At 38.7% G+C, this 23,268-nt stretch overlaps 3 protein-coding genes and 1 pseudogene across 3 annotated transcripts; 1 reads left to right on the top strand and 3 right to left on the bottom strand.

Moving 5' to 3' along the window:
* Positions 1-5,470: 5,470 nt before the first annotated feature.
* LOC149399057 (uncharacterized) lies at positions 5,471-6,692 on the top strand. The gene is made up of 4 exons (XM_089612672.1): positions 5,471-5,671; positions 5,742-5,834; positions 5,905-6,006; positions 6,081-6,692. Exons 1-4 carry the CDS (start codon positions 5,522-5,524, stop codon positions 6,690-6,692), a joined length of 957 nt encoding a protein of 318 aa, XP_089468798.1. The 5' UTR covers positions 5,471-5,521.
* Positions 6,693-7,585: 893 nt separating this feature from the next.
* LOC149399056 (alkane hydroxylase MAH1 pseudogene) lies at positions 7,586-9,467 on the bottom strand (annotated as a pseudogene).
* Positions 9,468-11,259: 1,792 nt separating this feature from the next.
* Positions 11,260-12,354, bottom strand: LOC149399055 (uncharacterized). The gene has a single exon (XM_089613236.1). The coding sequence runs from the start codon at positions 12,293-12,295 to the stop codon at positions 11,543-11,545; it is 753 nt and encodes a 250-aa protein (XP_089469362.1). The 5' UTR covers positions 12,296-12,354; the 3' UTR covers positions 11,260-11,542.
* A 5,882-nt stretch (positions 12,355-18,236) lies between these two features.
* On the bottom strand, positions 18,237-22,314 carry HSL2 (HAESA-like 2). Its single transcript, XM_089613802.1, has 2 exons — positions 19,535-22,314; positions 18,237-18,770 (listed from the first exon to the last, which is right to left on the bottom strand). Exons 1-2 carry the CDS (start codon positions 22,125-22,127, stop codon positions 18,367-18,369), a joined length of 2,997 nt encoding a protein of 998 aa, XP_089469928.1. The 5' UTR covers positions 22,128-22,314; the 3' UTR covers positions 18,237-18,366.
* Positions 22,315-23,268: the final 954 nt, after the last annotated feature.

The raw sequence follows: 23,268 nt of genomic DNA, 5'->3' as shown, positions 1-23,268 counted from the left end.
AGTCATTGATTTTTAACCGTATATACGTATATCTTAAAAAAAAATAAAGATTCATAAGGTGGTTTTTTATTTTCACATGATTTAAATTAAGAAAACCACCGAAAATTATATCAGAGTTAACCGATAATACATTTTTCTACAAACAAATACATGTTCTTGAGAAACTTTTAATATTTTAATTGAATTTACCATTATATCATGCCAAATCAGTTAATATCTCTCCTTAGAAAATTAAGCCGTTTGAGACTCAAATGCAAACAGGTGTAGAGTATATATATTCCTCTCAAAGCAAGCACTGTTACGTAAAAAGACATAGCCAACTATATACGTAGTATTTTAGTTGGGTCGATTTGTGTGTCCTCTTTTGGTAATACTCGGGTTTCAAATTTTCAATACGTTCTTATTTGACATAGACCCAAAACCAAACATGTTTATCAGTTTATGTAAAGTTGACATCATTAATAGAATCAAAGACAGCCAATATTTCAGGCCACTAATCTTTTTTAAAAGAGGGAAGAAGTGCTGTTATTCAAGATTTTGACCATCCTTTTGCCAATCTCTTTCGATGTCCCAACCAGGGTTATGTTTCTCTTTCATTTTATTTTTATCAATATTTGTTTTATATAGGTATAAATTCGAAATACTCATCAATAAATTGAGTCAATTAAATCAAGATCATAAGTCATAACTATATTTGAATGTTCTTGTTGTAACTATATATATAATATATTTTTTTCTTAGATGTTTTGTCCACACAAGACACTACTACAAAATTGATTTTCTGATGCGCAAGACTATCAGATGCGACTAGTCGCATCTAAAAGTCGCATCTAAATAACTTTTAGATGCGACTAGTCGCATCTGATAGTCAATCAGAAGCCGAAAAAATTCGCTCAAATTGTCTTTTGATTTTGACAATCCGATGCGACTAGTCGCACCTGAAAATATGAAAAAATTTTCAGGTGCGACTGTGTCGCATCAGATAGTTTTAAATTTTAGGCGGGCCTCAAATCCCCCTCTTTTATTTCATTAATCTGACGTGGCGAATGAAATTTTTTTTTATTATTATTATAATCAGGTGCGACTAGTCGCACCTGATGAGTTATCAGGTGCGACTAGTCGCACCTGATTATAATAATCAGGTGCGATTCTGTCGCACCTGATTATTAGGGTTTTGTTTAAAAACCCAGGTCGCGGTCCTTCTTCTCCAGCCGCTCAAACTCTCTGAACTTCAAAAAAAAAAGCCCTGCACTTAAAAAAAAAAACCCTCTCTCTCTCTCTGACCTCCGCCGCGCTCCGCCCTTTCCACCACCTCCGCCGCGTCTCTCTCTCTCTGCCTCATCTGCGACACCAGCCACGCTCCGCCGGCAGCAGCTCCTCCGTCAAGCCGAGCTTCGATCGGCGGCCAGCAGCTCCTCCGCCAAGCCGCGTGCGCCACCACTCTCCGGCTCTCTCTCTGCCTCACTCTCTCTCTCCGGCTCTCTCTCTGCCTCACTCTCTCTGCCTCACTCTCTCTCTCCGGCTCTCTCTCTGCCTCACTCTCTCCGGCTCTCTCTTTGCCTCAGTCTCACTCTCTCCGACCTCTCACTCCCCGGCTCTCTCTCTGCCTCACCTCTCACTCTCTCCGACCTCGACAGCCTCGGCGTCTCTGCCCCGAGAGCCCCGCTGCCTCGACGCGTGCTCAGCCTCGGTGTCACTGCAATCCCGGTAAGCTATCTCTCACTGCCTCTCTCTCTCTCTCTCTCTTATTTTCCCTTTGACTGAACTGATGCGTTGTCCCGTGCTCAGCCTCGTCAAGTTGCTGTCCCGAGCTGCCTCGCGCGTCCCTGCTGTTTCGACGAGTCCCTATCCTCGACGAGTCTCTCTCCCCGCTGCACCGAACCGTCGCTGCCTCGATCCCTCCTCCGCCGTTTCACCGAGCCGTCCCCTGTTGTCCCGAGCTGTCCAAGTAAGTCTAGCCTTTTTTAAAAAAAAAAATTGTTTGTGTTGTTAGTTTAGTTAATTAGGTTAGTTGATATAAAATGTTAGTTAGTCAGTTAATTTGTAAGTAAATGTTAGTTAATTAAATAGATATGTTAGTAAGTAATTATTTAGAATGTTAAGTGTTAGTATGTAAATGTAAATGTAAATGTTAGTTAATATAATTGTAGTTAATCATTGTAAATTTTAATTACATAGTTAGTAATATGTTTAGGTTCTTTAATTTAATTTTGATTAGTATGTTAATTGTAATTGTAAAGAAATTGTAATTAATTACAATGTTTTGTGACATGTTTTGATGTTTTGTGACATGTTTAATATAAAATGAAGTTTAGGTTAAAATTAAGTTAATGAATTTGTGATTAGTTTTAGTTTCTTTAACATGAAATGAAATTGTAAGTTTAAATAAGAAATTAGTATGTAAATGTTAGTTAATTAAATAGATATGTTAGTATGTAATTATTTAGAATGTTAAGTGTTAGTATGTAAATGTAAATGTTAGTTAATATAATTGTAGTTAATCATTGTAAATTTTAATTACATAGTTAGTAATATGTTTAGGTTCTTTAATTTAATTTTGATTAGTATGTTAATTGTAATTGTAAAGAAATTGTAATTAATTACAATGTTTTGTGACATGTTTTGATGTTTTGTGACATGTTTAATATAAAATGAAGTTTAGGTTAAAATTAAGTTAATGAATTTGTGATTAGTTTTAGTTTCTTTAACATGAAATGAAATTGTAAGTTTAAATAAGAAAAATAGTTTGTGACATGTTTTGATAGTTTGTGATATTTTGGATAGTTCTGGATGGTTTGTGTACGTTTTTAAATAATTTTGCAGGTTTTTTGGTTTGTCAGTATAATAGGGGAAACTCTGCCGAAATTTCGGTAGAGTTTCGAATGAATTAGTTTAAAAACTCCCAACTTATTCAATCCGAGCTCAAAATAATTAACATAGAATTCATAATCTCTCTTTCATTGTGTTCTCCGTCGTCCTTTATCAATAACTCTTCCAAACTTTCATTTCTCGCTCTCATTCAGCGAAATGTCCAATCCAAGTAGAGATTGGATCACGGAGAATAATCGGGTGACATTGCAGTACAAAACCGGTGTTAACGAGTTTATTCGCGCTGCAAGAAGATTCCCTAACGAAAATGGCAAATATCGGTGTCCTTGCAAACCTTGTAACAACGTGAGATGGCACGACATCGGGGTTGTCAGGAACCATTTGCTGAACAAGGGGTTTACCCCAGGCTACACAAAATGGTATCATCACGGCGAGCTCGAGCGTGCCGTCCTTCCTCATGAAGAAGATTCCATAGGAGGAACAGATCAGAGAGGAATAGGAGGATTGCACGGTGCTGTGGAGGATATCAGGGATCACGAGGATTTCGACGATGCTACGGAGCCGACCCAGAGCGAGGTGCGTGCAGAGGAGCAAGTGGAAGACCTCTTCGCCGAGTTGGAAGCAGAATTGTACCCTGGATGCAAAGAGTTTTCTTCTTTGTCGTTCTTGGTTTCGTTGATGCACCTCAAAGTCACGAACCATTGGACGAACAAGTCGTTTACAGAACTCTTGCAGCTCTTGAAGAAGTCTCATCCAGCTGGTAATCGAATTCCGGAGAAACATTACGAGGCAAAGGCGAAGCTGAAGCGTTTTGGCATGGGATACGAGATGATCGATGCGTGTATTAACGATTGTGTCCTATTTCGAAAAGAACTCGCGGAAGTCGACGTGTGCCCAGTATGCAACGAGAGCAGATGGAAGCCAACTGGGAAAATGATACCGCAAAAGATTTTGCGATATTTTCCCCTGAAAGATCGATTGAAGCGGTTGTACGCGTCTCGACACACGTCGCTTTTGATGCAGTGGCACGAAAGAGATCGCGTCAGGGAAGTAGGTGTTCTACGACATCCTGCGGATGGTACGACGTGGAAAAACCTGGACGAGAGATACCCAGGCTTTGCTGCAGAGCCTCGAAACGTGCGGCTTGGACTAGCTGCGGATGGATTCAATCCGTTCGGAGAAATGAGTTTATCGTACAGCATGTGGCCTGTGGTACTAACTGCGTACAACTTGCCGCCTTGGTTATGCATGAAGAAAGAGTACTTGATGCTGACGCTTTTGATCCCGGGGCCTCACTCACCAGGAAAGGACATGGACGTGTTTTTGCAGCCAATTGTCGAAGAGTTGAAAGAACTGTGGGAGACCGGATTCCGCGTTCGAGATGGCGCCAACGATGAAGTGTTTCGATTGCGTGCCGCGCTACTTTGGACGATTAACGATTTTCCAGCTCGATCCTATTTATCGGGATGGAGTGGCCAAGGGTATCTCGCTTGCCCGACGTGCAACCTTGACACGCCGTCTTTGAAAGTCAGAAACAGGATCGTCTACTACGACCATCGTCGATTCTTGCGTATGCGTCACCGATTGAGAAAAAGCACCGATCACTACAAGGATCGCCACGAGAAACGCAGTAAACCCGAGAAGTTGACTCCGCAAGACATACTCGCTCAGTTGGCTAGTGTCTCTTGCACGACAACTGGCAAACATGCTGGCTCTGTGGGCAGAAAACGAAAGCGAGCCGAGTGCGAACTAAATTGGGCCAAGAAAAGCATCTTTTACGAGTTGCCGTACTGGTCAGATTTGGAGTTGAAGCATAACATGGACTTCATGCACATAGAGAAGAACGTGTGCGAGAATCTTCTCGGAACCTTGCTCAGCTTAGAAAAGAAGAACTACGACACAGATAAGGCGAGGTTTGATTTGATGGACTTGGGCATCAAGACCGCTCTCCACTTGAAAAAACAAGGGGATTCGTGGTACAAACCGCGAGCATCTTACACCTTAACCCTTGTTCAGAGGCAGCGATTTACCGAGTTCCTCCAATCTGTCAAATTTCCAGATGGGGTTGCTGGGAATTTGAAGAAAAATGTGACTGCTGATGGAAAACTCACAGGTTTGAAGTCGCATGATTGCCACGTGATCTTGCAGAGGTTGTTGGCTGTTGGTATTCGTCCTTTTGTGCCAAAAGAAATACATCAGACGATCTCCGAGCTTTGCAACTTTTTCAAGCTGATAAGTTCGAGAACCTTGAGAGTAGAAGATCTTGAAAATGCGCAAGAGTCTATCATCGAGATCTTGTGTAAGCTTGAGATGATATTTCCACCAGCTTTTTTCACGATCATGATTCACGTGGCGATTCATCTACCAGATGAAGCGTTGTATGGCGGCCCGGGTACCCGGTGCGAAAGTTGTTAGGTACGACCCAATCAACCAAACTTTCTACCAGGACGTAAGAAAAACAATAAAAAAGGTAGGAGTATTCAACAACCGCGTCGGCGCTTTGGTGAAAGTCCATATCCCGGTCACACTTCGTGATTGGAACGAAGTGACGCCCCAGATGTTGGGCAATATTCTGAGCGCACTTCATTCCGAGTACACTTTCGTGTACAAGGATGATGAGACGGATGAGCTGCTTCCGGCGGATTGCTATCGTCATCAGATTGACCAGACTATCATTCGCGATGCAAAGCGTATGAGGCGCAACCAAAAGTCTAGATTATCAGGGACTTTCTTAGGAAAATGTTGTGGGCAAATGAATGTCGCCAAGAAAGAAATCCCAAAAGGATATCAAAAAGACGATTGGGAGAAGGTGATAGAGGAGTTCGCAACTGACGATTGGAAGGTAATGTATAATTCTAAAAATTATGTTATCTTCTATGAAATCGAATTATAACGCAATTTAATATGTGCAGAAAAAGTCTACTCGCAACAGAGACAATTCCAAGAACAAGAAAACGAAGTCCACACAAGGGTCGATTTCTTTTTTGGCTCATCGACATTTGAACGTAAGTTTATTCTAATTTTGTAATTTTTTTTGCAATAAATACATTACTCATATTTTCATAAGAACTGCAGAGTAGGGAAGATGGGACTTTGGCCTCGGCGTTAAACACGTGGGAGAAAAAACATCAAGACGATCAAGGCAATTGGACGACAGCTTGGGCGCAACAAGCATTTGTAAGTTACTTGTGTTAATTACTTAATAATCAAGTTTCGATAATCTTAATAATTTTTTTAACATATGTTTGAAGGCGCGAATTATGACTCAAGTCGAGGATATGCAGCGACAAGCAGCGGAGTCAGGCCAAATGTTTGACATAGACCAGGCGGAGCAGTTTGCGATGGATACTGTTCTCGGGCAACGTCGAGATTGGTATGTCGGGATAGGTCCCTCGATCCCGAGATCCTCGTATCTCTTGGCTCAGGCTCAGGACGACAGCTCGTCCTCAGGTTCTTCATCGACGCGCGTTCCAGATCCAGTGATTAGCGAGCTACAAGCAGCGTTGGCCGCACAACAAGCTCAGATGGAGGCGTTTCAGCGACAGTTCTTTGCCTACACACAGCAGCATCCGTCTCCCATGCAGACATCCCCCGCGATGATGCACCCTGCCACGACGCCGCCATCAGCTTCAATGCCGAATGTTCAGACGCCGGCATCCGCTTCAATGCCGAATGTTCAGACGCCGCCATCCGCTTCCATGCCAAATGCTGATCAGACGCCAGGTTCGGTAGAATTTCAGCGACATCGTTCGAGCGGCAGCGCATCAGGCCGCCAAGGCGCACGAGCAAGATCTGGCGGAAGAGGAGGCCGTGCATTCCAGAATTGGCAGACTTCGAATGAAAAAGGGAAACAAAAAGAATAAATTGTAATTTTTTTAATTTATTGAATGTAAATTATCAAATTTTATGAATTTAATATTATTATTTATATACTTATTCTAATTAATATTATTCAAATTATTTATTTAATATAACAAAAAAATTATTTAATTAATTTTTTAAATTTTAATTTTTATATATTTAAATGGCTGATTCTAATAGAATCAGCATTTTAAAAAAAATAACTACAGACAATCGGATGCGACTAGTCGCATCGGATACTTTCGCGGGAAGAGTATCGGATGCGACTAGTCGCATCGGATTGTACTAACACCCGCCAAATATTTCGCGGGGAATTACTATCAGATGCGACTAGTCGCATCTGATACTCTTCCCGCGAAAGTATCAGATGCGACTAGTCGCATCTGATACTATAATTCACGCTTTAATTTCTTATTTTGAGGGATATTTAGGTGCGACGTTTGGTGCGACTTGTCGCACCTAAAATGTCGCACCTGATAGTAATGACTTTCAGGTGCGACTAGTCGCACCTAATATCATCAGGTGCGCACTTTCAGATGCGACTTTGTCGCATCTAAAGTCGCACCTGATGATACTTTCAGGTGCGACATTTATGCTTTCAGGTGCGACTTTTGTCGCACCTGATGCTATCAATTGTACTAGTGAGAGATATATTTTTCACCTTGTTACGTCCACTTATTACTTTTTTAAAATTTATGAATCTGTTCATGCATGTTCGTATAATTACTATGTCGATTTTCACATGAAACAAATACCAGTACTACATTACTTATAAACCCTAGTAAATAAACCGCGTTAATGGGTTTCTCTCTTCTACGAATGATAAATAAAATCTATTTTTATTCAATCCAACGTATGTTTTATTATTAGACAGTACGGTAAATAAACAAATCAATCATCTTTTGTAAACATTCATCATGAGCCCATGTTTCATGTGAACAGAGATAGTGAGAGTCGGAGATATAAGATGCCCGTTGACCACTTCCAAACGAAACCTCCTAAAAACGTTGACCACGACGACTTTCGCCTGAACGATTCCCAAGTCCTTTCCCAAACAAGTCCTCGGCCCGACGTTGAAAGCCGGGAATTTATGCGCCGGAACGTAAACCAACCGATCCGAACCCATCTTCGAATAATCGATCCAACGCTCTGGCTTGAACTCCAAGCAATCCTCACCCCAAACCTCTTTCATCCTCCCGGTAGAGTAAAATGACATCAATACCCTCTGCTTGGCCCTGATTCGATGCCCACTCGGAAGAGTGTCTTCTCCGACGGCTGTTTTGTGGTTAAACGGAACCGAAGGATATAGCCGGAGAGTCTCTAGCAACGCGGCGTGAAGATAAACCAATTTATTGCGCATCGCTTCCTCGGAGAAGATTATCTCGTTCGTTGAATTAGCCGGAATCTCGTCGATTTCTCGGAGAATCTTGGCCTCTATAGCCGGGTGAGTCGCGACGAGCCAAAAGAACCACGTTAGGCTCGACGTGAAAGTGTCCCTCGCGGCCGCGACAAAGCTAAAAGTGACGTCTTTCAAAAACCTGTCCGAGTAATTAGGGTTAGGGTTTTGATCGTCGTCTAAATAGAGGGAGATCAGATCTTCGGAGACGGTTTGTTGTTTTCTTGCGGTCCGTGTTAGGGCTAGGCAGTCGTAGAGGAATCGGTCGAAGATTTCTCGGCTCTTCGTGTGCTTTCGCTCGCTGCCGATTTGGAGCCACCTTTGTAATTTCCAAAGGAAAGCTGGGACGAAGTGTCGCCGGAGCATTGTCTCTTGAATGTCCTCGAAGGCCCTTTGGTATTGGGCTTTCGAGAGTTTGAATTCGTGGGAAGATAGATCGAAACCAAAAATCAAGTTGATCGCGTTGTCGAATGTGATCATGTTCTCTAACACTTCTTGTAAATCAACCTGTGACAATAACATTATAAAGCTCAATCTTATACACACATTTACATGGTTAAAAGTTCCCTGGTTCTGCTAATCCATACGTTTTGACTATTTTTAATATTTTCACGAATCTCGAATTCTAAAAGAAAAACCACTTGTAAGTAAATGAAAGACGAAATAGAGAACGTGTAGAAATTAATTAGTTTTCATAAAATAAATAAAATTCGAGTGGCATGAGTAGATTAGAAAATTATACACTAATTTATGATATTAAGCCAAATGGCATGCCAACATTTTTTTTTTTTGCAATATATTATTCTAATTTTCAGAAGCAGACTGCAATTTAACCCTAAAAATCATCATAAATTAATGTGGTTGGAGTAATTAATATAACCTGAATTCCTGTATGAGAGACATGATCAAGAAATGGAATTAGGTCCTCTACCACCTTCCGGTGAGTGACTCTAGAAAAAAACCCTTTCTTGCTTTGCTGAGCATTCCAAAGATGAAACATCTTTTTTTGGAGCTTCAATAGATCGGCATCGTCCGTGCCCAAAATCCCGTCCCCTACAGCCTCGAATATCTCCCGAAACTCGGGCCCTTTCGGGTAGTTTGCAGAATTGGTGATGAAGATGTGATGGTAATTCAAAGGGTCACAAGTGACAAAGAAATCGGTATTCGAGAACATGAGGCTTTTGAATTCAAAGTTGCCTCGGCTTTTCGCCAAAACCTCGAAAACGAAGTCGTAAAGGCGCGGGATGTTGTGGAATAGCCCCGGCAACATTCCGAGGAACGGCCAGTTCGTTATGAGAGCGTTTCTGTTGAGCCTCCGGTGCCGGATTATTATAAAAAATATAAGGGATAATAAACATGTAAACCCTATTACTAAAGCCATATGTGCATGGAAGATTTTTTTGCAGGAATGGCTAATACCAAAGCCCTAGTACAAAAGCCATATATATATGTGCATATATGTGTGTGAGTGTGACAAAGTTTGATTTTGTAATCACAAATAATGGCTAAGAAGAATACTATACAGATTAATATGTGTGTGCATATATTTTTTTATGTCGAAAATTAAAAAGGAAAACACAGTTTTCTTGTGATGTTGCTAGATAAGGCAAATAAATAGAAACTTGGTTTGTCAAACAATAAATAAGAAGCAGAAGATGCGTGGCATAACAATATTAAGTAGATAAATTTGCAAAGCAATTAGACATAAGTGTAGGTGTTTATGTCGTGTGATCATTGATTAATTATTACAAGTAACATCTCGATGTTACTTGTAATATATATATATATATATATATATATATATATATATATATATATATATATATATATATATAAGCAATTATAAGTCCGGAAAAGAAAAAAAAAATTGTACATTTATATGCATAATGAGGACTCAAAAAGTAAAATTCAAACTGAAAGACGAATGAAAAAAATCACAATGAAAGAACATAATATGTATCTAATTAAACATCTAGACTGAATACACAACATGCGACTAAATATATTTACAGTAAACATCAGCGTGAAAAAAGAACATAATCAGATAAACGTCTAGATTAAAGATATGCAAAACTCGTGACTAAAGCCGATTTTAAGCTAAGCAATCAAAACGAACTACATAAAACAAGGAATTCTCCCAACAAATTTTCAAATAAAAAGCATAAGATTTACAAACCCAATTTTCAGCCGTCAAAAACGGTACAAGGATCACGCGTGATTAATTATAATAACTTAGGCAAACTGTAATAAGATCTTTTTATGATTCTATTTTTTTTTCTTTTTATGCATCAATACCTTGCCAAGATTACAAGTATAAAATCACTACTTTAAGTCCAGTGTATATATATATGAACTGTGATAGTCGTCATTTGTCAAAATTGTTAAATTTCTTTTGGACGTAATTTAATACCAACAAAAATCATGACACATCACACGCACCCACATGAAACTAACAGCACATGAGAGATAATTATTGATAATAAAAACACAAGACAAATTACATAGGAAAAAAGAATCAAATTACACGTGTTAATTTGATAAAATCGAGTTGACTATAGCTTGCAAGTTTAAGAGATGAGAAAAATCGGTTAACCAGTTTTTTTTTTTTTTGCCTTTTTGAACTATCGATGGATCATTTATGAGTTAAAAAAAAAAAACCGCGTTTCGTAGGTAGAAAAAATATTAAATAGACAAGTAAAAAAAAATCTATCAGTAATGAGTAAATTTCAAAGTAAAACATTGAGTATTACAATTTTCTTACATGAAAATAACAAGAACTTAAATACGTACACGCAGTCCTGCGTACACGGTAGGTATATATATAAATATCTAAAAAAGACAACAACAACAACAACAACAACAAAAAAAAAAAAGAGCCAAATTTATTTTTAAGAATCTGAAACAAAATAAGCGACTACGAAAATTATGATTATGACGATTATTATTACTACTTATGAGTGCTTAGAGAAATGCAGATGATAATATTTATAGAAGTCGGTCTATGGTCTAAGTCCACAAAATAAGCATTACAGACACACACGTAAAACCATTATTTCGCGCTCTTATCACGGCATATTCCATAATAAAATGGTGTAGATTTCTAAGGCTCGGCTTAAATGACTTTGACGGTTTGACCTTATTAATTGATTCGATCCTTGATTCAATCCACCCCATCGAAAAACAAATATTTTACCCACAATCAATAACCCTTTTCATACAAAAATTTACCAAAAATAAAATAAAATAGTCAAAACACCAAAAATGTTTTCCTCAAAGCCAAATGAACTCACTGGCCACCATTAGCACCCCTATTTATTTATTATTATTACTAACCATAACAATTTACTCTTCTTACCTTACGTCACCCCCAAAAACACAAAAATAAATAGGAAGAATATTTATTTACAATATAATAATAAAATGTGAATGAATGACCTTAAATATCTACTATACAAGTCAACCAACGACGAAGTCTCGATCGTCGTTTTCGCTCTCCAATATCCCAAACGAATACTTCACGTCCTCCTCGCTCCACCCCGCACGGAGCAAAACCACCGAAAGCTTCCTAACTGGCCACGTCACCTCCGCCACGTCAACACGCCGCCAAATATTCACCGTCCGATCAGACCGATCGCAGCCGTCCATCTCCGTCATCTCCCTCACGTCTTCCTCACACCACCCTCCCTCTTTCAGCTTCCGCGAAACCCCTTCCATGCACGCGCGGAACCACCACGCGTCGCCACGCGCCTCCGCAGCTTCCGTCCAGAACTCGATTCTCCTCGCCTCCTTCGCCGCCCAAACCGGCTCCACCAGCAGCCGGAAGAAGCCGGCGAGGTCGAAGCTCGCGACGCTGACCTCGCCGTCTCCGGCGACTCGAAACACCGGATTTCCGGCCTCCGACGGAACGGAGGGAACGTAACAGTCTCCGAACACCGGAATCAGAGGCGGCGAGGATCGGCCGCGGCGGAGGATTGGCGGCGGCGAGGCGGAGCGCCAGTCGGGGAATCCGGCGGCGGAGATCGGAAGGCCTTCGCGGAGGATTGCGCGGAGGTCGGGAGGGAATGTGAATCGGAGTAGGGTTTCGAGGGAGGAGAATTCGGCGGCGGTGAGGCCTGGAGCGATCTTGACGCCGGTGGATTTTAGGGCGGCGATTAGGGTTTTGGCGTAGGCCGCGAATGAGAAGCATACCAGTCGTGTCTTCTTTTTCATCTCTTTTCAGTGCTGTTTCGAAGACGATGGTGAGATATTATTGTATATAATATATTATATATATATAGACCTGGTTGTGTTATATATGACTTATTATGATAATATGATGAACGATGATTGGTTGTGAATGAGAGAGAGAGAGAGAGATCCGTATGGGATGGTACTACTGTTGCGTACTGAGAGAGAGAGAGAGATTTGTGTGTTTATACTTTATAAAGAGAAGAATTAAATGAAGAAATTTCGTTCAAATGGAGAAAAGAAGTTTCTGTTGTGGCGCAACATGACCGCAACAAAACTCGTGTAGAGACCAACATTTTGACATTTTCTCCATTTATTTTTCTCTTTTAAAAAAATAATTATATAAATTATTGTAACAAAGTAAAAAGTGGTAATTTTTTCCACACAAAATAAAATATTATGCTAATCCCACACATACATAAAAGCTCCTGGACATAAGTCTCATGGACTATAGAAATGCATGCCCTTTAAAATTTATCATAAATCATATAATCTTGATCAATAGTGTCACATGCGCTAATATATCGTGTAATCTTGAGCGATAATACCGTTTTTAAAATAAAATAAAAACTATCATATTTAAATACTATCCTAATATGATATATTAAATATCTCAAACTTGAAGCCAATTATAAAATACCGCGAGATTTTGTCAATATTTCGTCGGTATCATCTCGTGTTTGTCGAGCTTCTCAATAAATTGCATCACATATATTTTGTTTCATTTTTTTCACCTAGAGAATTTGTCATTTTCTAACCGAGATAAATTTGGAAAAACTTCAAAACCAAGTGCAAGAATATTAGAACACTACCAAAATTGTTTCTAGAAAATTGAAGAGCTATCTCAATTTTTTCCTTGAAAGCCGCCAAGAATTATTTGAACTTGGGATGGGCATCTATAAAATTATAAAATAGTCTAAATTTTTCATGGGAAAGTTTTTTTTTTTTTTTTTAAATTGGGGGGACATACATTAATAAGATATATGTTATTTTAAGCTAAGAACGTAAAAAACTAATAAAATTATGAGTAAAAAATTTATTTTTAAAGTTTAGGTGGGGCGTATTACGTCTCTAGATCCTCATCCCCTACCTATACTTTTGCATCTCACAATGCGATGAAAATAATAATCTGAATTTTGCGATGAAATCCACGAGGACCAAGCTCTGATGCCCTATATATATATATATAACATCGACAATAAGCGTTTACCCATCATTGAATGTGCATGTAGAAGATAGCACAAACTGATATATACAATCCTGCTTTGTGAGTATACGGTATTATTCTTCGAGTGAGGATAAAATAAACTTATGTATTCATTAATTTATGGGTCCAATGGTTATCTAGCCATATGAAACATTAAAAATTTCTAAATTGTCAACGTTTCGTTAATTTTTTGTAAATAGTCACGTAAATCTATTTTCACAGAGTAAATTTCTGGTAAATATGTGTAAATAATGTTGGTTACGTCACATTTTTTGCTATTTACGAAAAATTTACAAAACGTTGGTTAAAATGCAAATGTTTATGTTTTTATGTCTTATATTGCTAAATATTTGTTAATTTATTTCATTACAATTACTTAGGCCTGTATAGATTAAGTACTATACTAACTCGCTCTCCGAGTAAATTATAGAATATTAGCTAAGCAACACGGATTAATTCGTCGATCATGCCTCGAATCAGATCCGGCCAAAGGATATTTCGCAAGTGGGTGGAAATTCGGCCTTGAATTAACAAACGCCATCGTCGACCGTGGGCTTTTTTTTTAGATATGTTAAAACTCCTAGTCTGTATTTTGAATAGTTTTTGGTTGTAAAAAGAGGAACAAAAAGCAATAGAAAAACTTATTTAATCTATAAAGAATAAATAAGTTAAAAGTAGTTGAAATTTTCAACTAAAGGTATAGGATGGTACGGCAAGCTCTAAAGTTTTTTTTTTTTTTTTTTTTGCTAGTATAGTCGGATTGAATTGGACACGATTCCAAATTTCAAAAGGAGCTTTTGGAAATCCAATCATTAATCCTATCAATTCCCAATGAGGGCCAGGAAAACACTTATAAAACATGAAAATATATTTTGACCCTTACGAGCCTTAATTCTTGACAAGTAAATAAGGATATATGACTATTGCTCGAGATATTATTTATATATTTACAAGTATATTCCAAATTAATCGGGTACTCGATCCAAAATTTTGACGCGAGACATAGTAAGTTCAATCATTAACCCAATCAATATCTTATAGAGGTGATTCTAGAACTATGATCGTTTAAACTTTTCCGACTAAAATTCAATTGTTCTAATTTTAAAATAAAAAATTAAATAAATAGTCAATTAAAACGTTTAGAATTGCTATATAGTCAATGTTTCGTAAATTTTAGATAAATAATTATAAAGATGATGTGACCTAATAAATGAAAGTGACTATTTACCTCAAATTTACGTTTATAAATATATGAAAGTGACTATTTATTTAAGATTTACGAAATGTTAACTATTTAACAATGTCAAACTGTAAATGTGACTATTTACCTAATGGACTTTTTAAAAAATTATGATTAAATTTATCAATAACAACGTTTTTTTGTGTTTTTTTTACAAATTTATCAATAAATAATCATAATTTAATAATTAGAAACAATTAATGAATTTTGGTATAAAGAAAAAACTTTAAATGATCATATAATTATTATCCACCTAAAAAAAGAGCGACAACAAAAACTAGCAGTCGCTTAACAAAATATGAAATGATGATAAGATCTTTTCACCTCATAACGGTTAGGAAGTATGAAGAAGTAGTTCTGTGTAAGTTGCACAGTGTAAACATTTAAGATTTCAAGACATGATAGAACGCAAAATGGACACAAGGTCATGAGCGAGGAACACAACCCTCTTTTTCTTTTCTTTTTTAATATCAAGTGACAAAATTTTCTTGGAAGTCTTTGGAGGGCACAAAATTTCTTCGTCTAGGCCAGAATTTTATGACCACTAGTAGGACCTATTATTAGTAAACCATGCAGAATTTTCAATTCCACTTCCACCGTTGTCCATGGTCAAAAGGCATAAAAGCAGGAAAATTATACGTAATATATTTTGAGCCTATAGTATCCAAGATAAAGATATGGTGATGTTTGCTCAAATGCTTAGGTGATTTTGGATGGTTTAATTGGAGAATTCAATTTTATATATAAAAAAAAAAACTAGCTAACATAGTAAATTTAAAATACTTTATCGACTTGTTATATTATTTATAATTTTAACAAGCCACTTCAAACATTGGATTATAAAATAACCAACATTTAAGAAATTTCAATAAATGACCATATTTGGTACATGATTGTAACAAAAACTTAAATACCTTAATTAAATCGGGAATAAATTGTGTTTCAAAATTAAATTACTGTTAAATTAAACCTAATCTTGTTAAATTTCGAATTGGAGTTTTGAATGCGCTTTAAAACTAAAAGCAGAATATGGAAAAATCTTTCAATTTTGGGTTGTTTCCTTGATTTTGTTGATGTTTTCTCTATTTGTTATGATTATAATTTAATCTTGTTAATTAGTCATTTATTAATTGATTTATATCCTAGAATTATTTGTGTGTGTATATATATATATATATATGCTTTTATGTTCGCTTTTTAATACTATTGTACAATATCAACAACAAAAATTGACTAATGTTTGGCTAATTAGCTGCATAACCCTTAAAAAGAAAGGAGCTCTAGCTAAGCAGCTAAATTGAAACGTCGAAATTTTAATTTAGCTAACATTTTATAAGTTTTAGCCAAATAGTCATTTGCCGACGTGACAACAATTATAAGCATCTAAAAAACTTATTTTTCCTTTCTTTTAAAATTGCCTATTTTATTTATCAGCATATAAAAAAGGATAACGTGATAATTAGAATCGCATTTAGGTAACTACCTCTCAATACTTAACAAAAAAAACAAAAATGAAGACAATCACTCATCAAAATGAAAAACATTTTATGAAAAAAAATCATAAAGAAGAAGATGAAGACGTCTCATTAACAATAATTAACGATTATTAGCTTTGTAAAAACAAAAACAAAAAAAACCAAAAAGTTAACAATTAACAATAATTAACTACTATTAACGAAAATTTACATATTAATCAATTAGCAACTATGCAATTCCTTCCGGTGGGGTGCTCATCTCCGACGCCGTTTCTCCGGATTTGCACAAACCGCTGCGTAGGATCTTCGGCTACTTTATTTTTGCACAAGAGCCCAGATCTGATCGCGCGCGCTCGACGCTTGACAATGTCCTCATGGATGCCTGGTGGTGGTAGATATAGTCCCCATGTGTTTGCTTCTAGTAATGAAAATTTTAAGTTTAAGATGGCTTAGTTGGTTGTAAATTTCTAAAAAGAATTAAACCATCCAAATAAATTAAACTTCACAACAAAATGTTGAAAACAAGAGATAAGTCACGAAGACTTGTCATGGTTTGGGCTTTCAACGAAATAAAGTGCCGGCCCAAGAGAGTGTATACAAAGAGTTGGACACCTCCAGTTTCAAGGCCTAAACGGTTGTTTAGAGCCCCATAAGTAGAGATCATGAAGAAAATTGATGCCTTAAATATGATCATGGCCACAAAATCACGTAAACACCCTCAAATTAAGGCTTCCACTAATGAAATGTCCAAATGATATCTTCATTCGTAAAGATAATAAATATAACTGAAAGTAAGTTCTAACGCCAAATTAATTGCAGAAAGGCTAGTACCTTTTTTTGATCGGGAAAAAAGGCTAGTGCCTTGTACAACAACAATACGTCCTATATACATCTAAAAAATAATGAAAAAATCTCGTGGACTAGACCTGTTGAAATAATTTACAATCTAGTCACCATTTCAAATATATTTAAAATTTACTTATATTTTGTGATGTGACATCATTAATCATTGTATTTTATATGATTGTCCATAACATTTTATATATTTACAGAAAAGCTACCCATGCATGTATCACATTTTTGGGTGAAGATAAAAAAAATATTTAAAAAAATCGCCGCAACAGGTTCAAATGGATGTTTTAAACTATTGTAAAAAATTAGGTCAGTGTTTCATTGGTCACCAACATTTTAGTAAAATGAAATTATTAGCATTTTCATTTGATCTTTTAACTACCGAGAGTCTCTAAAATCTAGTGATTCATGAACAAATGCTAGTCAATGCATATTCTTAAAACTGGTGAATGTTGTGCCATGAACAAAAAAGCATGTGTAGCTTTTTAGTTCTTCTCTCGTCAAAGGTGATATATGCCTACTTAAATATATATATTAATTAAGAACTTCATTTTACTGATGAATCATGGTTTCTAGCCATAAGTTGTAACAATATGATATACGTCACACTAGCTAAAGCTTCCATGCGATATTGACTTAATTTTAAGATGATAATTATATTCTGATTTGTTGCAATTTTTATGCTTTTTCTTTTGCTTAATGTCAAATGACATTCACTTACGAATACGATAACAAGGTTTAGGGGCAAAAACGACGCCATATCAACGAACTTTTGCGACATACCGATGATTACGTCGTTCGGTGGCCGATATGCTCTGAAAAACAAAAATTCAACTACATTCCCCAATGTTTCAATGCTTATTTCTAGTTAGGCTAAATAAAAATATAAGTGAGGAATCCCCTTATATACCATTTAAACCTTGTCATTTTATGCTTCCTTTTTGGATGTGTTATTTTCCCATTTCTAATACTTAGACACCATTTCACACAACTTCGCAGTGTAACTATAGTTTTCGTTGTCAATCATTATTCTCAAAATTAAGGGATTAAAAAAAATAAAATTGGCTAAATTTGTATATCCTATTTGTAAATCGTTTATGGCGTTCTCACTGCTCATCGAAGTATATGTAAACTAAAATCACCAGCCAATTATCAACCACAAACATTTTAATCGTCGAGGAAAAAAGCAGAGTAATAATTACCCTCTTAGTTTTAACTAAACAAAATAATTTACATTTGGCTCTCGTTAACCCCATTTGAAACTAACCACTTCATTAAATCAAGGCTCTTCATCGCCTAGTTTTAGTTTGGGTTGGAGCGAAAGAGACTTGAGATCCTTTAGCAACTCAACGACCTTTCTCATGGACGGTCTATTGAGAGGAATCGTAGACGTACACATGAGAGCCACGTTCAAAACCTTCTCAACCTCTTCGTAGTCACACGTTGACCGATCAACTCTTTGGTCAACGAGCTCGTCCAAGTCTCTCCAGCGAATGGGTTGACCATCATCGACTGTACTATCCTCTTCTTGAGACAGCGCTGTCTCCGTGACCCATTTCACGATGTCCTTGTTGCTTCCGAAGGACGAGTCGTTTGGTCTTTTTCCGGTGATTAGCTCCAAAAGCACAACTCCAAAGCTGTACACGTCACTCTTCTCGTTCACTTTCAATGTGTACGCATATTCTGTGGAATCATGAATTTTGAGCCATGAAAGTTATAGTGATCCATCATAATTCATATATGATATATGGCATTAATGAATCGCTACATTATGTCTTCCAATTATTAAATACGGAAAGACGAAAAAAAAATTAATGAATTGTGAAAGTGACACCTGACTGGATCTCTCGCTCACTCACCCGTACATGTCTCACAACTTGATGAACGTTATTAAATAAAATTCATGACCAATGCTCAATAATTTCAAGAACAAAAAAAAAAAAAAAAAGAGAGACCAAACTAACACACCCACACACACACACATCAATTCTCAATCGCATTAAATTCACATATAAACGAGTGGAGCTCCTTCAAAACTCACATTTATACATTTCTAATTTAATATTTTATTTTACAACTCTTATAGTGAAATTGAAACAATCAATGATTATTATTTTTTACTTTTTCTGGGTCATTCAGGATAGGAAAAATCTAGTCTATCGTATTAGATTAATCTTTTTTACTCGATACGTTTCTAATTTTTTAGTTTTTTACTACTATAAATAGTAAAACAAAGCAATCCATCTATTCCCCAATAATCATGCATTAAATGAAGAAAAATCCATTCTCCCCCGCTTTAATTAGAGTTCATTATACGTGTCGTTTGTGCATGTGTTAGTTAACTTCACGGTTTAATCATATGCATAATCAAAAGAAACGTAACTGAAATAAAAAAAAAAAAAAAAATTATTAAAAGGTTGATCATTCCTTTTTTTTTTTTAAATTACCTGGTGCGATGTAGCCGTAGGACCCTGCAACGCGGGAAACCTCCACGTCATCATCTCGGCCGCCGAGGAACTTGGCGAGCCCGAAATCCGCCACGCGGGCTCGGAACTCGGAGTCCAACAAGATATTGTTGCTCTTCACGTCGCGGTGCACCACCGCCGGAACGCAGTCGTGGTGGAGGTACGACAGCCCCTGCGCCGCCCCCACCGCCACCGCCAGCCTGGCCGGCCACTCCGGCAGCCCTCCGCCGCCGTGGAGGGCGTCGCCCAGGCTTCCGTTCTCCATGTACTCGTACCCCAAGAACCTCCCGTCCTCGCCGGAGCAGCTGAACAAGAGCTTCACCACGTTCCCGTGCCGGACCCGCCCCAGCACCGCCACCTCGGACTCGAACGTGGGCTCCGCCTCTTGGGCCCGGCCCCACAGCTTCTTCACCGCGACCGTCTGGCCCGACTTCAGGCCCACTTTGTAGACCCGACCCGACCCGCCCGACCCGATCGCCTTCTCCTCCGAGAGCATCACCGTCGCCACCTCGTCCTCCTCCACCCAAATCCTCTGAAACGTCGTCATTTTTCGGAGCCGCTTCTTCTTCTTCCTCGGCGGACACAGCGTCACGCCCTTTCTTCTGGCGTAGCAGAGGAAAGAGGCGACTAAAACGGCGGCGAAGACCGAGAGGACGATCACCACCGCCACCGCGGATATGGTGACGTGGCGGGACGCCGAGCAGGAGGGAAACGAGTTGGTTCGGGTCGGGTTGGAGAGGCAGAGGCCCGGGTTATCTCTCAGGCCTTGGAGGTATTGGTCTAGTCCGGCGGGGATTTTTCCGTGGAGTTTGTTCCCGGAGAGGTTGAATTCGTTTAGCTTCGGCTTGGTTAGTGTGTTCGGGATTTCGCCGGTGAGGAGGTTTTGTGATAGGTCGAGGTAGTTTAGCACCGGGAGGTTTCCGATCTCCGGCGGGATCGAGCCGGAGAGGCGGTTGTGGGAGAGGTTGAGCTCGACGAGTTCGGTGAGCGAGTTGAGCGAGTCGGGGATCGGTCCGGTGAGCGAGTTTGACTCCATCTTCAGATTCTGTATGGCTCTGAGGTTGCTTATGCAGTTTGGGATTTCACCGGAGAATCCGTTTGCGCCGAGCTCGAGTTTGATGAGATTCTTCAGGCGGCAGAGCTCCGGCGGGAGTTCGCCGGAGAAGCGGTTGGTGGAGATGAGGAGCGACTTCATTTTAACGGCGTTGGAGATGGAAGTTGAGATTGGGCCTTCGAGCTGGTTGTTCTCCAAGTTGAGCATAGTGAGCTTCGGAAGTCCCCATAGTCCGCCGGGAATTTCGCCGGTGAGCTCGTTGTTTTCGATTCTGACGTAGTTCAGTGAAGTGCAGTTCTCCAGAGAGCTTGGAATCTCTCCGGTGAGCCTGTTCCCGAACGCGATGAGTTTCCCGAGGTTTTTCTTCGCGCAGAGGTGGAGAGGAAGCTCGCCGGTAAATTTGTTCGTCGAGAAATCGAACTCGAAGAGCTCCGAATTCCGGCCGAGATCCGCCGGGATCTTTCCAGAGAAGCTGTTGTTGAAGATCTTGAACTGAGTCAAGTAAGGGTTTGAAGTCAACACCTCTGGAATCTCCCCTTCCAAGAAGTTATCGTTGAGGTTCAGAGAGACTAGACCTAAGCCGGCGATCTTCGCTGGCAATTTTCCGGTGAGAGCATTTTCGGAGACGTCCAGCATGGCCAGGCGGCTCAAATTTCCTAAGCTCTCCGGCAACTCGCCGGAGAAGAAATTCCTGTAAAGCTCGATCTGCTCGACGCTCCTCAGACCGCCGATGCTCCGAGGAATCTCACCGGTCATCTCGTTCCAAGACAAGTCGAGATTCTTGAGGCTGACCAGATCTCCGATCGACTCCGGAATTTCTCCGACGAGTTGACAGCTCGCGAGGAATAGAATCTCGAGCTTCCTCAGTTTCCCGATCTCCGCCAGTAGAGGACTCCTCTCCATCGGATTGAAACCTAGAATCAGATCCGTCAACTCGCTTAGATTCCCTAAGAACGAAGGAATCGGACCAGAGAGAAGATTCTGTGTCAAGTTCAAGGATCTTAGCGCCGGAATGTTCCCGAAGCTCGCCGGTAACTTGCCGGAGAAGTTGTTGTACGAAAGGTCGAGATACTCCAGCGTCGTAAACTCTGGCGAAAGCTCCGGCAAGTCTCCGACGAGCTCATTGTAAGAAAGGTCGAGATGAATCAAGCGAGAGCATAGAGAAATCGCCTGAGAAGAGAGATTTCCGTAAACGCTGTTGTTTTGGAGAATCAGAGTTCGGAGGGTCCGAATCCGACAAAATTCGGATGGAAACCCGACCCGAATTTCCAACCCGGCTAAATCGAGCGAAACGACAGCGTTTTTTTCTTTGTTGCACGTGACTCCGGTCCAGCTGCACGGGTTAGGCTCGGCGCGTTTGACCCAGTCGCGGAGATTTTCTCCCGGGTCTTGGATCTGGGCGTTTTTGACCCGGATGAGGATTTCCGAGTCTCCAGCGAGAGATCCGAGTCCGAGAGATGGGAAGGAAAAGAAGACGAGGAAAAGTAGGAGAAGAAGAAGTATGGGTTTGAAATTCGTCATGATATTTTTCAGTGCAAGTTTTTGAGCAACGAGTTGAGAAACAAAGATTTGCTTAGTTCATTTTGTTTGGTTTGGTTTTGTGGGTACGAACGAGAGAGTGAGTGGTATGGAAGGACTGGTATGAGAGAGAGAGAGAGAGAGAGAGAGAGAGAGAGAGAAGGTAATGATAAGTCAAAAGTAGTCATTATGACTCTTATGAAAGGCTAATTTGTAATAATGTGTCTATTCATGTGTGGTCTTTATCATGGTCTCATAATGGTGACTACTATTCTATTTCCGTTCTTATAGAAGGAGAAAAGACAAATGGTCTTTTTTTTTTTTTTTTATATAGGTGGGGTTTTTTTGTTCTTAGAACGGTTTGATTGGACATTTTTTTAACGAGACTGTAAAGGTTAAAACTTAACTATTAAATTCATAAATTATAACCACTCGTAGTGAACATAGTAGCTTTCTGTTTCTAGAAGAAGTGAGAACGTGAGGTTTAGAATTGCAAATTTCAATACAACATGGTTTTTAACTTATTATGCGATTCTCGAGAGTTGTGTCGGAAGGGAATCAAGTTCCTTGCTTAAACATTACCAAAATGACAATCGAACTTTGAATGAGAAATGCTCTTTCATATACCTAAACAACTGAGATATTGAATGACAGTATTCATTGTCGTTAATTCTCAGTAAAATCACGGAGTATCATTGCGAAATTTGCAGATGATTGATTATAGAATATCGCGGCCTATATTTATCAATGACTAGAGAATATCGCGGCCAACATTTTGTAGGAAATGTATCTGACGACAATATTTATATACACACAGGAGTAGTATTTATACTACTTAACATAAGGGTCTGAATGTAATTGAAAAAATAAATAAATAATAAACACTAATAATAATTCTCTAATACATTTATCAATGATTATCAAATATTCAGTTCACTTCAAAGGGTCGTCAAGTTTGCGTTGAAATTAATTAATGAATTAATTTTTTTAGAGAGTACGTTTTGAAGATTTTTCCTGTACCTGCATTAAAATAAAAATAAACTATTATTTATATGGGATTCGTTAACGATATATACGGTAGTTCTCAAAAAATAATTCATAAATTATATCATCACTATACGAAGGGAATAGTTTTATTTATTAG

Source organism: Urtica dioica, chromosome 4, assembly GCF_054948205.1.
Source record: "Urtica dioica subsp. dioica isolate 48M chromosome 4, U.dioica_male_clone48M_v1_H2, whole genome shotgun sequence".
NCBI lineage: Eukaryota > Viridiplantae > Streptophyta > Magnoliopsida > Rosales > Urticaceae > Urtica > Urtica dioica.
This window is presented reverse-complemented; position numbering and strand designations above follow the sequence as displayed.

What these genes read in the sequence shown, in the direction of transcription:
- HSL2 (XM_089613802.1), bottom strand. Translation starts at nt 22,127, where the DNA reads ATGACGAATTTCAAACCCATACTTCTTCTTCTCCTACTTTTCCTCGTC. An exon ending in CTACGGCTACATCGCACCAG is followed by an intron (nt 18,771 to 19,534) that starts GTAATTTAAAAA and finishes ATGATTCCACAG; the next exon opens with AATATGCGTACACATTGAAA.
- LOC149399055 (XM_089613236.1), bottom strand. Translation starts at nt 12,295, where the DNA reads ATGAAAAAGAAGACACGACTGGTATGCTTCTCATTCGCGGCCTACGCC.
- LOC149399057 (XM_089612672.1), top strand. Translation starts at nt 5,522, where the DNA reads ATGAGGCGCAACCAAAAGTCTAGATTATCAGGGACTTTCTTAGGAAAA. An exon ending in TGGCTCATCGACATTTGAAC is followed by an intron (nt 5,835 to 5,904) that starts GTAAGTTTATTC and finishes TAAGAACTGCAG; the next exon opens with AGTAGGGAAGATGGGACTTT. An exon ending in CTTGGGCGCAACAAGCATTT is followed by an intron (nt 6,007 to 6,080) that starts GTAAGTTACTTG and finishes ATATGTTTGAAG; the next exon opens with GCGCGAATTATGACTCAAGT.